The 16,038-nt window shown below is 46.4% G+C and overlaps 1 protein-coding gene across 8 annotated transcripts in view; it reads left to right on the top strand.

Annotated features, from left to right (window-relative positions):
* The first annotated feature begins 1,176 nt into the window (after window positions 1–1,176).
* The window catches only part of VAMP7 (vesicle associated membrane protein 7), a 48,930-nt gene continuing 34,068 nt past the window's right edge, over window positions 1,177–16,038 (top strand). For 2 of the 8 annotated variants that reach the window (XM_043491665.1, XM_038416521.2), the window contains exon 1: window positions 1,206–1,298. Coding sequence is in view for 2 of the 8 variants with exons in the window: in XM_043491660.1 (XP_043347595.1) it covers window positions 2,433–2,530 (98 nt within the window). In the remaining 6 variants the exon portion in view is untranslated. Of the gene's footprint in view, window positions 1,360–2,341; window positions 2,531–16,038 lie in introns of all 8 variants that reach the window. The other 6 variants (XM_043491660.1, XM_043491661.1, XM_043491664.1 and 3 more) reach the window with 6 other exon arrangements.

The raw sequence follows: 16,038 nt of genomic DNA, 5'->3' as shown, positions 1-16,038 counted from the left end.
AGGCCCCTAAAATCATGAGATTGGCTTCAAAAATCAGTTGGGTTTATTTTTGTTTGCTTTCTGGTGCTGGTACATGTATGGTTCATGCTTTTGAGTTCTTCTCTGCAGCCAAGAGGGCCAGAAATTTACCTTTTTTTAAAATGAAAGTTGAAATTGTCCAGAAATAATCGGATCCATAACTAAGGTGCTCACATAGCCACCAAATATTGTGCCACACTCAGAGTAAAATTGCAAGAAGTGGCAATATTGAAAACCAGAATCAAATAAAAAGAACTCCAAATGTACTATTAAAAAACAAACAAAGCAAAACAAAAAACCCTTGTGATTTTTAAGTCAGTCTCATAATTTGGAGGGGCCTGGCTCAAATTTGAACACTTAGGGTTGGTGATGCTGCTCTTGTGGCATGTTAATTCCACTGAGAGGCATTCATAGTAGATGCCAAGGGCCTTTATGACACTCGCTGCCTGGGAGAGATGCAGTGAGAGCAGGATTAGGAAATGAAGATATGTGAAATATAAAGGGTGACTTATTTTTAAAGGACAGTATCTCAACAAGCTATGTCCTTGGCACCTAACCATGTATCTGCATCACAGAGCATATGCCCTGAGTATGACTGGAGCTGAAATATGGAGCAAACTGTGTCTGACCCTGCCCTGTGAGGAAACAGATGAGATGCTACAGGATCAGGACTGGTCAACAGCAAAACAACCCACGCCTGGGTTTGAATCTCAAACATACTGTGAAGTCCTGTTCTGAGTGGATAGATGGTACATCGCTAAAGCTACGTCATGAGTATTTTTAATAAAAGTAATGAACAAGTTAGGGCAATAAACAAAAAGTCATAGCCCGTGACCTGTCCATGACTTTTACTGAAAATACCCGTAACTAAATCTTAGATGCTGGGTTGGGGTCCCTCTAGCGGACGCTGCTGCTCTGGGGGGTGCTCCGGGAGTCGCTTCGAACTGGAATCTGAATATGATTTGCGGCAGCGGGTCTGGGGAGGCCCTAGGAGGACACGGGCTTGGCAGTCTGAGCCAGCTGGGGGAAGCTGCCCCTTGCCCCTCGGCTGCTCGCTGCCGCTCTGGGCTCTCGGCGGCGCCTCTTACGAAGAGCCGGGCACGCTCAGCTTAGAACTACAATACCCATTAGGCAGAGCGGCTGAGTCGGTGGTGCTTCCCAGCGTGCAGCGCGGCTCCCCGCGCTGGTGACTACATTTCCCGTGAGTTCCCGCAGCGTCGGGAGCGTCTCCGGCGGAAGTGCACGTGCTCGCCGAACGGAGGGGAAAGCGACCGGGGGTGGTAAGTAAACAGCGCGCCGGGCTGGGGACTCCCCCGCCCGGAAAGCGAGGCCGTGGTGCAGGTGAGAGGGGGCGGGGCGGGAGATGAGGGAAGGGGCAAGAAGAGGGGGAAGGGGCAGGAGGAAGGCGAAAGGATTCTGGGGGGCAGGAGGAGGCCGCGAGGTCTGGGTTTGGGGGACAGAAGGAGGAGGGGTAGGATTGGGGGGCAGGAGGAGAAGGGGTGCGGGCAATAAAGCAGGAGAAAGGTAGAAGAAGCCCTGGGGGAAGATGGGAGAAAGGGTAGGATTGGGGGGACAGGAGGAGGCCATGGGGGTCGGGAGTAGGACAGTAGGAGCAATAAAGCAGCAGGAGGAGGGGTTGTGCGGCTGGGCCCAAGTGGGGACTAGAGGCAGGAGGAGGGAGTGTGCGGAGACAGGTAGGAGTCGAAGTTACCACCCAAGGAGAGTAGTGAAGCTCAGGGGCAGAGCCAGGGGCTTTCTACCCAAAGGATGGAGAAGCCTTATCATGCAGTAACATTTGTTGCTAGTTTCTATGCAATCAAGGAGGAGTGGGGTGTCCAAGTTGGTGGCTGTTGAGTGTACACTTGTGGGGTATTGCCAGGAAGCTTCACCCAGAGAGACATTGCAGCCTTCCTGATTTGCCTCACTAACAACACCTGAAGTTGCTGACTGGAAGGACTCTAAACATCTCATTTAACCTTCCCTGTTGGTGCTGTTTGTTCGGTAGCCTGTCTTTATCTTGTTTACTTATTGCATTTCTCTTCTGCTGGGCAAGCTTGTTGGTTTCACTTTCAGGTTCTGGTGTATGGGTGAATGCTACCTTTCCGAGCTTGTAAACTCCTCAAAAAGGTTTTTAACGCCAGTCCTCAAAACAGTCCCAATATTCTGCTTGTACAAATCTAAATATTTTGGTGTAAACTGACAGTTGAGGAGGTGGGGAAGAGAACAAATATTACTCAATAATTACAAAAAGGAAAACTGAGTTTGCTGGGTTTTCCTCTGTTCTGGCTAGGTGCTCGCATTGAGTGATGTGTTCTGGTTTTAGCTCATAGGGGGATGTTGGAAGTGGAAACTAGAAGACTGTGGAAGTCCGCTAGCTTGTGACTTTGCATGTGGGCTTTTACGTGAACATAAGAATGGCTCTACTTGGTCAGACCAAAGGTCCATCTAGCCTAGTATCCTGTCTTCTGACAGTGGCCAGTGCCAGGTGCCCCAGAGGGAATGAACAGAACAGGTAATCATCAGGTGATCCATCCCCTGTCACTCATTCCCTGCTTCTGGACCTATCCTCCATGAATTTATCTAGTTCTTTTTTTGAACCTTGTCATGGTCTTGGCCTTCACAACATCCTCTGGCAAGGAGTTCCACAGGTTGACTGTGCATTGTAAGAAGAAATATTTCCTTTTATTGGTTTTAAACCTGCTGCCTATTAATTTAATTTGCAAAAGGAGTTGGAGAGGTAGAATGTAGGCTGACTTTGATGGGAAGCTAGTCAATGAACTTGATGGAAGTTGTAAGGAAACTTTTTTGTTTTATTTTGTTCTGTTTTTTCCCCTTCAGTCTATGCCTGGTAAGTTCTTATCTCTCAACAGTAATTAAACACTAAAAAGAAGACACAGAATGAGAGAATGACCAACCTTGGATTTAGTAAAAGCAAGGTTTTACAGAACTCAAAAACAGTAGAAATGTATCAGTGACACAACAAAAATTTCAGTGGAAAATCTCTTGGCTTGTATTTAAAGAGCCTGAACTATGGAAGATGTCAGTGCATGGGAACCTGAGTGTGAAATTGACTAGGTATGCAAAGTGCAACAGGCCAGTTTATTTTAATTAATCTCTGGAACTAAATGTCACTATATATAATTTAAGACAGTGGTTTAGTTGGATTCAGAATAAGGATTAGACACTCTCATGGATAATGAGAAAATCTACAATTACATTTGCTAGAGGGAAAAACAGAAGGGATATAAACCTTCATGTTTCAGAACATACATCAACTGTTAAATGAAGAGCTAGGAAGAAACTAGTTTAAGGAACTGGTTATTTCATAATTGTCTGTTACGGAGTTTCTTTCACTTTTCTGTGAAACATCGTGTGCTGGCTGCCTGACCAGATTGTACACTGGTTTGACCAATCATGGTAGCTTTTGTGTTGTGATGCTCAGGCTAAGAGATGCAAAAAATAAACAGCCTAAGTACAGAAAAGGATGTTAGATTTTCACATTTGTTTTAATGTAAGGTGGTGGTAATGGTAAAAATATCTTTAAAGGGACACCTGTCAGGTCAAAATAAACTAAGAGCCACGTGGAAGCTTTGGAGGATAGAATAAAAACTTTTCCTCATTTTAAATTAACAAAAATGACGGAGAGCTAAAATGAAGGTTGGCTCACTTTCTGCTGGAGTCATCAAGTTTAAATATCCACTATAGAGGTCAAGAAGGAATATGTAGTCTATCGATACAAATGTTGCTCATGCTAGTTTTGTTAACAGTATGTACTGTAGAACAATACATACCATGCATTGTCTGTACTGAATCTGATTTGGAGAAAACTGTTTTTTGTAGTGACCTTAGGAGATTTCCCAACAAAGTGATAGGGAAGGGATTGTGTTCTGTATCCCTTGTCTCTTTGTGCCTCGCATAAACAAATAGAATCATAGCAATCTAGGGCTGGAAGGGACTTCTAGAGGTCAATTAGTCCAGTCCCCTGCACTGAGGCAGGACCAAGTAAACTTAGGCCACCCTTGACAGGTGTTTGTCCAACCTCTTCTTAAAAGCCTCCAATGATGGGGATTCCACAGCCTCCCCTAGGGAATTTATGCTAGAGCTACCCTCAGAGTTAGAATGTTTTTCCTGACATCTAATCTAAATTTGCCTAGCTTCAGAGTAAGCCAATTTCTTCTTGTCCTACCTTTGGTGGGCATGGAGAGCAATTGATCACAGTCCTTTTTATAACAGCCCTTAACAGATTTGAAGACTGTTATTAGGTCCCCCTCAGTTGTCTTTTCTCAAGACTAAACCGTTCCAGTTTTTTTAACTTTCCTCATATGTCAGATTTTCTAAACCTTTTATCACTGTTGCTGCTCTTCTCTGGACTCTTCAATTTGTTCACTTCTTTCTCAAAGTGTGGTGCCCAGAACTGTACAGAGTACTCCAGCTGAAGCCTCACCAATGCTGAGTAGAGGGCAAGACAGTTACTTTACTTTAGCTTACGTATGATGCTCCTATTAATACACCCCAGAATATTAGCCTTTTTTGTGACTGCATCACATTGTGGACTCTCATTCAAGTTGTGAGCTGCTATAATCCCCACATCCTTTTCCACAGTGCTGCTGCCACCTATTCAGTTATTCCCCATTTTGTGATTTTTTTTTTTTTTCCTTCTTAAGTGAAGTGCTTCACACTTGTTGTTGAATTTCATCTTATTGATTTCAGGCCAATTTGTCAAGGTGATATTGAATTCTAATCCTGTCCTCCAAAGTGCTTGCAACCTCTCTCAGCTTGGTGTCATCTGCAGATTTTATAAGCATACTCTCCACTCCATTACTGAAGTCATTAATGAAATTTTTGATTAGTATCAGACCCAGGACTGACCCCTATGAACTGCACTAGATACACCCTCCCAGTTTGGTAGTGAACCATTGATAATTAGTCTCTGAGTAATTTAATCTAGCTGCATTTTCCTAGTTTGCTTATGAGAATTCCCTTCTTTCTTCTCACGCCCCCATTTCTGAGCTTTAACCACAGTCTTCTAGTTAAAGAAGACTATGGAATTCTCTTTAGTGAGTGGGGGAAGTACTGTTGAGGGAAGAGACATAACTGTGTTATGTCTGTGTCAAGGTTCCTTCCCCACTCTGAACTCTAGGGTACAGATGTGGGGCCCTGCATGAAAAACCCCCTAAGCTTATTTTTACCAGCTTAGGTTAAAACTTCCCCAAGGTACAAACTATTTTACCTTTTGCCTTTGGACTTTATTGCTGCCACCACCAAGCATCTAAAAAAATATATAACAGGGAAAGAGTCCGCTTGGAAACGTCTTTCCCCCCCAAATCCTCCCAAACCCTACACCCCCTTTCCTGGGGAAGGCTTGATAAAAATCCTCACCAGTTTACATCAGTGAACACAGACTCAAACCCTTGTATCTTAAGAACAATGAAAAAGCAATCAGGTTCTTAAAAGAAAAATTTTAATTGAAGAAAAAGTAAAAGAATTGTCTCTGTAAAATCAGGATGGTAAATACCTTACAGGGTAATCAGATTCAAAACATAGAGAATCCCTCTAGGCAAAACCTTAAGTTACAAAAAGACACAAAAACAGGAATATACATTCCATTCAGCACAACTTATTTTATCAGCCATTTAAACAAAACAGAATCTAACGCATATCTAGCTAGATTACTTACTAAGTTCTAAGACTCCATTCCTTTCCTGTTCCTGGCAAAAGCATCACACAGACAGAGAGAACCTTTGTTTCTCCCCCCCCCCCCCCCCCCCCCCCAGCTTTGAAAGTATCTTGTCTCCTCATCGGTCATTTTGGTCAGGTGCCAGCGAGGTTATCCTAGCTTCTTAACCCTTTACAGGTGAAAGGGTTTTTCCTCTGGCCAAGAGGGATTTTAAAGGTGTTTACCCTTCCCTTTATATTTGACAGTCTGTATTGATCCCTGCTCCATGCTAGCATGAAGAACGAGAAAACCATCTAACTCAATTCTCTCAAATGGCAGCTCAGCACTTATCTGTAGTCTAGGCCTTAGTTCTGCAAAGTCTCTTGCTGCTTTTCATCAAAGATGCCAAGCGCTGTAGTGCATTTTGGGGTACTTGACTGCATAAGTATGAAACCCCAAATTGTAGAAGACTGAAACTGTACAGTGCCTCATGATTTCTTCCTTTCCTCTTCCTCACCTCCTGATTGAGTTACTGTCATTCACTTTCTTGGGTCTTCTCTAAATGATTACTGGGAAACTTCAGCTAATGCAGAATGCAGCAACCTGTTCACTTACTGGTCTTCTGCACATCTGTATTTTGACTATACTGGTTATTACAGGGGTGGACAAACTTTTTGGCCCCAGGGCCACATCGAGGTTGCAAAACTGTATGGAGGACCGGGTAGGGAAGGCTGTGCCTCCCTACACAGCCTGGCCCCCTCCCACTTTCTGCCCCCTGACTGCCTGCCTCAGTACCTCCAACTCTCCATGCTCCTTGTCCCCTTACCACCACCACCCAGGACCCCACCTCCTATCCGACCCCCCCTGCTCCCTGTCCCCTGACTTCCCCCCAGAATTCCCTGCCCTTTTTCCAACCCCCCTGCTTCCCACCCCTTCACCATGCTGCTCAGAGCAGCAGGAGCTCACAGCCCCACCACCCCACTGGATTCAGCCTCACCGCTGCGCTGCTCACAGGGTGGGCCAGAGCACTGGCAGTGCAGCGAGCTGAGGCTGCGGGGAGGGGGGGACTACAGGGGAGGGGCCGGGGGCTAGCTGTCCCAACCAGGAGCTCAAGAGCTGGGCAGGATGGTCCCAAAGGCCAGATGTGGCCCACGGGCTGTAGTTTGCCCACCTGTGGGTTACTAATTTGTTTCTGGGCATGGTTCAAGACATAGATTTTGATCTGCAAGGTACTATATGATTTGGGCCTGCATTATTCTGTAGATAAGAATCTTTTATCCATCAGCCTGCAGTTGAAATCAGTTGAGATTCTTGCTAAGAGACCCCAGATTTCAAATCTGGCAGCGTCACCTTGAAAGAGGCCTTCAACTCTGTAATATATCCATCCTCCTCTCCCTTCCTCTTGGGCTGGCAGTTTGCTTTGAGTGTGTTGCAAGGCGTGTGTAGTCACTCAGGCTCTTTCTAAATACGCTGTCTAAGTAGTTCCAGATTTTCTTCCAGGAAGTTTTGAGTTGGTCTTGTACAGCTTGGGTATTTCTAAATGTTATGCTTGTAATGACTCTAAATATGCTTAGAGGTTGTGGGTACATATTTGATACATTAAATATTCAAAGTTTTAGTTGTAACAGATTGATGCCTTACTTCCCTCTTTCCCCACTAGAAGGAAAATGAAGAGTACTTGTGGCACCTTAGAGACTAACAAATTTATTTGGGCATAAGCTTTTGTGAGCTAAAACCCACTTCATCGGATGCATGCAGTGGAAAATACAGTAGGAAGATATATAGATATATATACACAGAACATGAAAAAATGGGTGTTGCCATACCAACTGTAACGAGACTAATCAATTAACTGGACTTCTACATAGAGTGCTTCCGCTGACGTTCACGGGCTGAAATTGTGGAAAAGCAGCATCACTTGCTCCATAACCTCAGCCGTGCAGAACACAACGCCATCCACAGCCTCAGGAACACCTCTGACATCATAATCAAAAAGGTTGACAAAGGAGGTGCTGTCGTCGTCATGAATAAGTTGGCGTATGAATGAGAGGCTGCTAGGCAGTTCTAACACCACATTCTACAGGCCATTACCCTCTGATCCCACTGAGGGTTACCAAAAGAAACTACACCATCTGCTCAAGAAACTCCCTGAAAAAACACAGGAACAAATCTGCACAGACACACCCCTAGAACCCCAACCTGGGGTATTCTATCTGCTACCCAAGATCCATAAACCTGGAAATCCTGGACGCCCCATCATCTCAGGCATTGGCACCCTGACAGCAGGATTGTCTGGCTATTTTGACTCTCTGCTCAGGTCCTATGCTACCAGCACTCCTACCTATCTTCGAGACACCACTGACTTTCTGAGGAAGCTATCCATTGGTGATCTTCCAGAAAACACTATCCTGGCAACTATGGGTGTAGAAGCTCTCTACACCAACATTCCACACAAAGATGGACTACAAGTCATCAGGAACAGTATCTCCAATAATGTCACGGCAAACCTGGTGGCTGAGCTTTGTGACTTTGTCCTCACCCACAACTATTTCACATTTGAGGACAATGTATACCTTCAAATCAGTGGCACTGCTATGGGTACCCGCATGGCCCCACAGTATGCCAACATTTTTATGGCTGACTTAAAACGATGCTTCCTCAGCTCTTGTCCCTTAACGCCCCTACTCTACTTGCACTACATTGATGACATCTTCATCATCTGGACCCATGGAAAAGAAGCCCTTGAGGAATTCTACCATGATTTCAACAATTTTCATCCCATCATCATCAACTTCAGCCTGGACCAGTCCACACAAGAGATGCACTTCCTGGACACTACAGTGCTAATAAGCAATGGTCACAACCCCACCCTATACCCGAAACCTACTGTTCGCTATACTTACCTACATGCCTCCAGCTTTCATCCTGACCACACCACGTGATCCATTGTCTACAGCCAAGCTCTAAGATACAACCGCATTTGTTCCAACCCCTCAGACAGAGACAAACACCTACAAGATCTCTATCAAGCGTTCTTACAACTACAATACCCACCTGCTGAAGTGAAGAAACAGATTGCCAGAGCCAGAAGAGTACCCAGAAGTCACCTACTACAGGATAGGCCCAACAAAGAAAGTAACAGAACGCCACTAGCCGTCACCTTCAGCCCCCAACTAAAACCTCTCCAGCACATCATCAAAGATCTACAACCTATCCTGAAGGACGATCCCTCGCTCTCACAGATCTTGGGAGACCGGCCAATCCTCACTTACAGACAACCCCCCCAACCTGAAGCAAATACTCACCAGCAACCACACAACAAAAACACTGACCCAGGAACCTATCCTTGCAACAAAGCCCGTTGCCAGCTGTGTCCACATATCTATTCAAGGGACGCCATCATAGGACCTAATCACATCTGCCACACCATCAGAGGCTCATTCACTTGCACATCTACCAATATGATATATGCCATCCATAGAATAGAATATCAGGGTTGGAAGGGACCTCAGGAGGTCATTTAGTCCAACCCCCTGCTCAAAGCAGGACCAATCCCCAACTAAATCATCCCAGCCAGGCTTTCTCAAGCCTGACCTTAAAAACTTCTAAGGAAGGAGATTCCACCACCTCCCTAGGTAACGCATTCCAGTGTTTCACCACCCTCCTGGTGAAAAAGCTTTTCCTAATATCCAACATAAACCTCCCCCACTGCAACTTGAGACCATTACTCCTCGTTCTGTCATCTGCTACCACTGACAACAGTCTAGATCCATCCTCTTTGGAATCCCCTTTCAGGTAGTTGAAAGCAGCTATCAAATCCCTCCTCATTCTTCTCTTCCTCAGACTAAACAATCCCAGTTCCCTCAGCCTCTCCTCATAAGTCATGTGTTCCAGTCCCCTAATCATTTTTGTTGCCCTCCGCTGGACGCTTTCCAATTTTTCCACATCCTTCTTGTAGTGTGGGGCCCAAAACTGGACACAGTACTCCAGATGAGGCCTCACCAATGTTGAATAGAGGGGAACGATCACGTCCCTCAATCTGCTGGCAATGCCCCTACTTATACGTCCCAAAATGCAATTGGCCTTCTTGGCAACAACAGCACATGGGTGACTCATATCCAGCTTCTCATCCACTGTAACCCCTAGGTCCTTTTCTTCAGAACTGCTGCCTAGCCATTCAGTCTCTAGTCTGTAGCGGTGCATGGGATTCTTCCATCCTAAGTGCAGGACTCTGCACTTGTCCTTGTTGAACCTCATCGGATTTCTTTTGGCCCAATCTTCTAATTTGTTTAGGGGTCTCTGTAACCTATCCCTACCCTCCAGCGTATCTACTTCTCCTCCCAGTTTAGTGTCATCTGCAAACTTGCTGAGGGTGCAATCCACACCATCCTCCAGATCATTAATGAAGATATTGAACAAAACCAGCCCCAGGACCAACCCTTGGGGCACTCAAGCATATGCCAGCAATGCCCCCCGCCATGTACATTGCCCAATCTGGACAATCTCTATGCAAAAGAATAAATGGACACAAATCAGAGGTCAAGAATTATAACATTCAAAAACCAGTTGCAGAACACTTCAACCTCCCTGGTCACTCAATTACAAACCTAAAAGTCGCAATTCTCCAACGAGAAACTGCAGAATTGGAATTAATTTGCAAACTGGACACCATTAAATCAGGCTTGAATAAAGATTGGGAGTGGATGGGTCATTACACAAAGTAAAAACTATTTTCCCCGTGCTAATTTTTTCCACTACTGTTGCTCACGCCTTCTTGTCAACTGTTTGAAATGGGCCATTCTGATTATCACTACAAAAGTTTTTTTTTTCTCCTCCTGATAATACCCCACCTTCATTGATTAGTCTTGTTACAGTTGGTATGGCAACACCCATTTTTTCATGTTCTGTTAGATAGATAGATAGATAGATAGATATAATCTTCCTACTTTATTTTCCACTGCATGCATCTGATGAAGTGGGTTTTAGCCCACGAAAGCTTATGCCCAAATAAATGTTAGTCTGTAAGGTGCCACAAGTACTCCTCGTTTTTGTTTGTTTTTTGTTGATACAGACTAACACGGCTACCGCTCTGAAACCAACCACCCACAAGAAGGGTGGAACCTCTTTAACATTAGCATTTAGGAATAGCACAAATAATTTTAATTGGAGGTGGGAGGAAGATTTTATCCAGATTGTTCAGTTGGCCAATAGGAGCTGTGGGGGCAGTGCAAGGAGCCCCCGTGGCTGCCCCTGCCCTTGCACCTAGGTGCTGCACATGCCAGCCGCGTCCAGGAGCCGCACAGAACCAGGGCAGGCCGGGAGCCTGTCTTAGCCCCACTGTGCCACCAACCAGACTTTTAGCGCCCTGGTCAGCAGTGCTGAACGGAGCCGCCAGAGTCCCTTTTCAACTGGGTGTTACAGTTGAAAACTGGATGCCTGGCAACCCTAGTCATGGGTTTTTTTTCCTAGTTATGACATACTGTTTGAATCAATCATTGACATTCTCCTGATAGACCAAAATGCATCTCTTACCCAGTGACCTGTAGTGCCTCAGTGGTGGCTGTGCACTGCAGTGTGGGAGATTCAGGCTTGATTCCTTCTCCTCTCCTACTGCAGATGCAGTTTGCATCCTTTCCCCACCTCTATTTGAAGTAGTAGAGTCTCATACCATTCCTTGAGGTAGATTAAGGAGAGGTGTTTAAGTTTTCACCTAAAAGGAGCCCAGGAAGTGTAAGAGGAAAGTGGAAAGGAAATAATACCTACCTCTGTACAGCACCTTTCATCCAAGAGCATAAAGTGCCTTAACATATGCCTCCTGGTCAGCTTCATTTTTTTTTTCCAAGTTTGGGAAATTGACACAGAGGTTAGGTGACTTGCCAAGGACATGCCATGAGTTAGTCCAGACTAGCTGCCGGCCATTACGCATCCTGTCTCCAGTGGATTCTTGGCTTATGCTGAGGAAGCATAATTTGTACTCTAGCTATTACCTCATCAGACACTAATAGAGACAGCCGCTTGCTGCATAATGGGGTGGTTCTGTAGTCCTGTTTGCTCTTTCAAGATCATAGTCAGGAATCCCAGTCTGCTCCTGCCTCTCATGAGATTATTAAGCCCCAGTAGTCTGGTTTGTACAGAGATGGAATTGTGTTTGGGATCCAGTCTATTTTTGGCTTGGCTTTCTTCTCCATTTGGGCTTTAGATAGGTAAATGTGGTAGTTTTCTGCTGGAAGGTTTCAAGCAATGAAAAACTTTCTAAGTATAAGGGTATGTCTACACTACGAAATTACTCCAATTTCACAGAAGTCGATTTTTGGGAACAGATCGTATAAAGTCAAGTGCATGCATCCACACTAAGCACATTAATTCGGCGCTGTGCGTCCACAGTACCGTAGCAAGCGTTGACATTCTGAGTGAACTGCTGACATTCTGGGTGAACTGTGTGTAGCTATCCCGCAGTCCCTGCTGCCCACTGGAATTCTGGGCTGAGCTCCCAATGCCTGATGGGGCCAAAAATTTGTCACAGGTGGTTATGGGTAAATGTCGTCAGTCAACCCTCCCTCCGTGAAAGCAAGGGTAGACAATCTTTTCGCACCCTTTTCCCTGGATTGCCCGAGCAGACGCCATAGCATGGCAAGCATGGAGCTCAGCACAGCAGTTATGACCATTGTAAACACCTCGCGCATTATCGTCTAGTTTATGCAGAACCAGAATATGAAAAACCAGGCGAGGAGGCAACGGCAGCGCAGTGACAAGAATGATGAAGACATGGACACAGATTTCTCTAAAACCGCGGTCCCCGGCAATTTGGAGATCATGGTGTTAATGGGGCAGGCTCATGCCATGGCACGCCAGTTCTGGGCCTGGAAAACAATCACAGGCTGGTGGGACTGAATAGTGCTGCAGTTTGGGATGATTCCCAGTGGCTCCGAAACTTTCACATGTGTAAGGGCACTTTCATGGAACTCTGACTTGCTTTCCCCTGCCCTGAAGCGCAAGAATACGAAGATGAGAGCAGCCCTCACAGTTGAGAAGCGAGTGGCAATAGCCCTGTGGAAGCTTGCAATGCCAGACAGCTACTGATCAGTTAGGAATCAATTTGGAGTGGGCAAATCTACTGTGGGGGTTGCTGTGATGCAGGTAGCCTATGCAATCATTGAGCTGCTGCTATCAAAGGTAGAGACACTGGGAAATGTGCAGGTCATAGTAGAGGGCTTTGCTGCAATGGGATTCCCTAACTGTGGTGGGGCTATAGATGCAATGCATATCCCTATCTTGGGACTGGACCACCAAGGCAGCGAGTACATAAATCGCAATGGGCACGTTTCAATGGTGCTGCAAGCACGGGTGGATCACAAGGGACCAACATCAACGTGGGATGGCTGGGAAAGGTTCATGATGCTCACATCTTCAGGAACTCTGGTCTGTTTAAACAGCTGCAAGAAGGGATTAATTACCAGACCAGAAAATAACTCTTGGGGATGTTGAAATGCCTATAGTTATCCTTGCGGACTCAGCCTACCCCTTAATGCCCTGGCTCATTAAGCCATACACGGGCACCCTGGACAGTGATAAGGAGCTGTTCAACTATAGGCTGAGCAAGTGCAGAATGGTGGTAGAGTGTGCATTTGGACGTTTAAAGGGTTGCTGGCGCTGTTTACTGACTCGCTTGGACCTCAGCGAAACCAGTATTCCCATTGTTATTGCTGCTTGCTGTGTGCTCCACAATCTCTGTGAGAGTAAGGGGGAGACATTTATGATGGGGTGGGAGGTTAAGGCAAATCGCCTGGCTGCTGAAAACGTGCAGCCAGACACCAGGGCGATTAGAAGAGCACAGCAGGAAGCACTGCACATCAGAGAAGCTTTGAAAACCAGTTTCATGACTGGCTAGGGTACCCTGTGATACTTCTGTTTGTTTCTCCTTGATGAAGACCTGGCCCCTTGGTTGACTCTAATTCCCTGTAAGCCTCCCGCCTTCGATCACAGCTTGCTTGCAAAGGAAATAAAGTCGCTATCGTTTAAAAACCATGTATTCTTTATTAATTGATTATAAAAATAGGGAGATAACTCACAAGGTAGCCAGGTGGGGTGTGGGAGGAGGATAGGAGGGAAGGAAAAGGCCACTTCAAAACTTATTGAGTGCCAGCCTTCTGTTGCTTAGACTGTCCACTGGGTGCCCAGAGCCTCCCCCCTCTGCGTTCTTGGGCATCTGGATGAGGAGGCTATGGAACTTGGGGAGGAGGGAGGGCGGTTAAACAGGGGCTGCAGCGGCAGTCTGTGATCCTGTAGCTGTTCCTGAACCTCCACTAAGTGCTGGATCGTGTCCGTTTGATCCCGCAGTAGCCCAGCATTGCATCCTGCCTCCTCTAATCTTCCTGCCGCCACCTCTCATCTCGATCGTCCCTCCTGTCCTCACGTTCATTGGCGCTTTCCTGTACTGTGCTACTGTGTCCCTCCACACATTCTGCTGAGCTCCGTCAGCACCGGACGACTGCATGAGCTCAGAGAACATTTTATCGCGTGTGCATTTCTTTTCGCCGCCTTATCTGAGATAGCCTTTGGGATGGAGGAGGGAGGCTTGCAACATTTGCAGCTGCGGGAGGAAAAAAGGGAGTGAAGTATTTAAAAAGATACATTTTACAGAACAATGACTGTACTCTTTCACGGTGAACAACACTATTCACATTGCATAGCACGTGATTTTGGTACAAGCTCGCATTTTGCATCTTGTATTGAGTGCCTGCTGCTTTGGTATTAGAGATAACACACACAGTGCTGGGCAATAGAATTCAGCTTGTAGGCGGCCATGGTAAGCCATAGTCTTTCGGCTTCTGCAACCTTCATGATAGCAGCTCCCTCCTTTCCCATACCATGCAAAGCCCGTTGAGTTGGCCATTTAGTGCTGCAGTTTTCATGTTAACGTGCAGCAGCAGAAACCAAACTCTCCCTCTCTCCATCCAGTTCTCTGGGATGATCGCTTTACCACCCTTCCCCCTCCCCCCCCCCCCCCCCGGGTGTGCAAGCAGGGTGCCTCAGGTTTTTACCATCAGATATGGCTCAAACAGCAAAAGAGCTGATGGGGACTCTTTGAAAATATGTTTTAAATCCCTTGTTAAGCCATCTGCTCTGCATGATGATTTAAGTGCTGCTAATGATGATGGTCTGTAGTCCTGTATGCCTTTCTCTATGTAACTTACTATCTCTTCTGTGAAATAGATATTCTGATCATTGTACAGATGCGGGAGAATAGTGGGAGATATGAACATAGTGAGGCTAAGGGCTTGTGAGTTAGAGCACATTAAAGCAGCCCTGGGCGCACTAGCTCACTACCTGTCCACACTGGCGTAGAGCGCTTCTGGTACTCCACCTCGGCGAGTGGAATAACGTTTTATGCACCCCACTGGAGCGCCGAAGCACCAGTGTGAATGCCCTGGTCTGTTAGTGCGCTCTGATCAGCCTCTAGAAGTGTCCCACTATGCCTGTTCTAGCCACTCTGGTCATCACTTTGAACTCTATGCCCTACCCTCAGGTGACCAACCATCAGACCCGTCCTTTAAATTCTCTGGGAATTTTGAAAATCCCCTTCCTGTTTGCTCAGCCAGGCGTGGAATGCTCTCAACGAATCTTTCCAGGTGACCATGCCTCCACGTACCAGGCAATCTCCAGTATGGAGCAATAGCAATATGCTGGATCTCATCAGTTGTTGGGGGGAGGAAGCTGTCCAGTCCCAGCTGTGCTCCAGCCATAGGAATTACGATACCTTTGGGCAGATATCAAGGGACATGATGGAAAGGGGCCATGACCGGGATGCACTGCAGTGCAGGGTTAAAATGAAGGAGCTGTGGAATGCCTACCGCAAAGCCCGCGAGGCAAACAGCCAGTCCGGTGCTGCCCTTGTGACCTGCCATTTCTACAAAGAGCTGGATGCAATACTTGGGGGCGACCCCACCTCCACTCTGAGTAAAACCATGGACACTTCAGAACCCAGTTCAACAAGGCAGGAGGAGGAGGAGCAGCAAAGCGGGAGCAAGGGTGCTAAGGCGGAGGAAGACACCCTGGAATCCATAGATGCATGCAGCCAGGAGCTGCTCTCATGCCAGGAGGAAGGTAGCCAGTTGCAGCGGCTGGTGCTTGGGGAAGGACAAACACCAGAGGAGGTTCCCGGTAAGCGGCTTTTGTTTTGGGAAGGAAGTTATTCAGTGCGGGCTCTTGGGGCTAGGAGGGTTAGGCCTAGAATTGGGATCTGAGTTACCCAGGAAAGAATTTTCTGTAGTATCTGGCTGGTGAATCTTGCCCATATGCTCAGGGTTTAGCTGATTGCCATATTTGGGGTCGGGAAGGAATTTTCCTCCAGGGCAGATTGGAGA

The sequence above is a fragment of the Dermochelys coriacea genome, chromosome 9 (assembly GCF_009764565.3).
Source record: "Dermochelys coriacea isolate rDerCor1 chromosome 9, rDerCor1.pri.v4, whole genome shotgun sequence".
Classification (NCBI taxonomy): domain Eukaryota; kingdom Metazoa; phylum Chordata; order Testudines; family Dermochelyidae; genus Dermochelys; species Dermochelys coriacea.
This window is presented reverse-complemented; position numbering and strand designations above follow the sequence as displayed.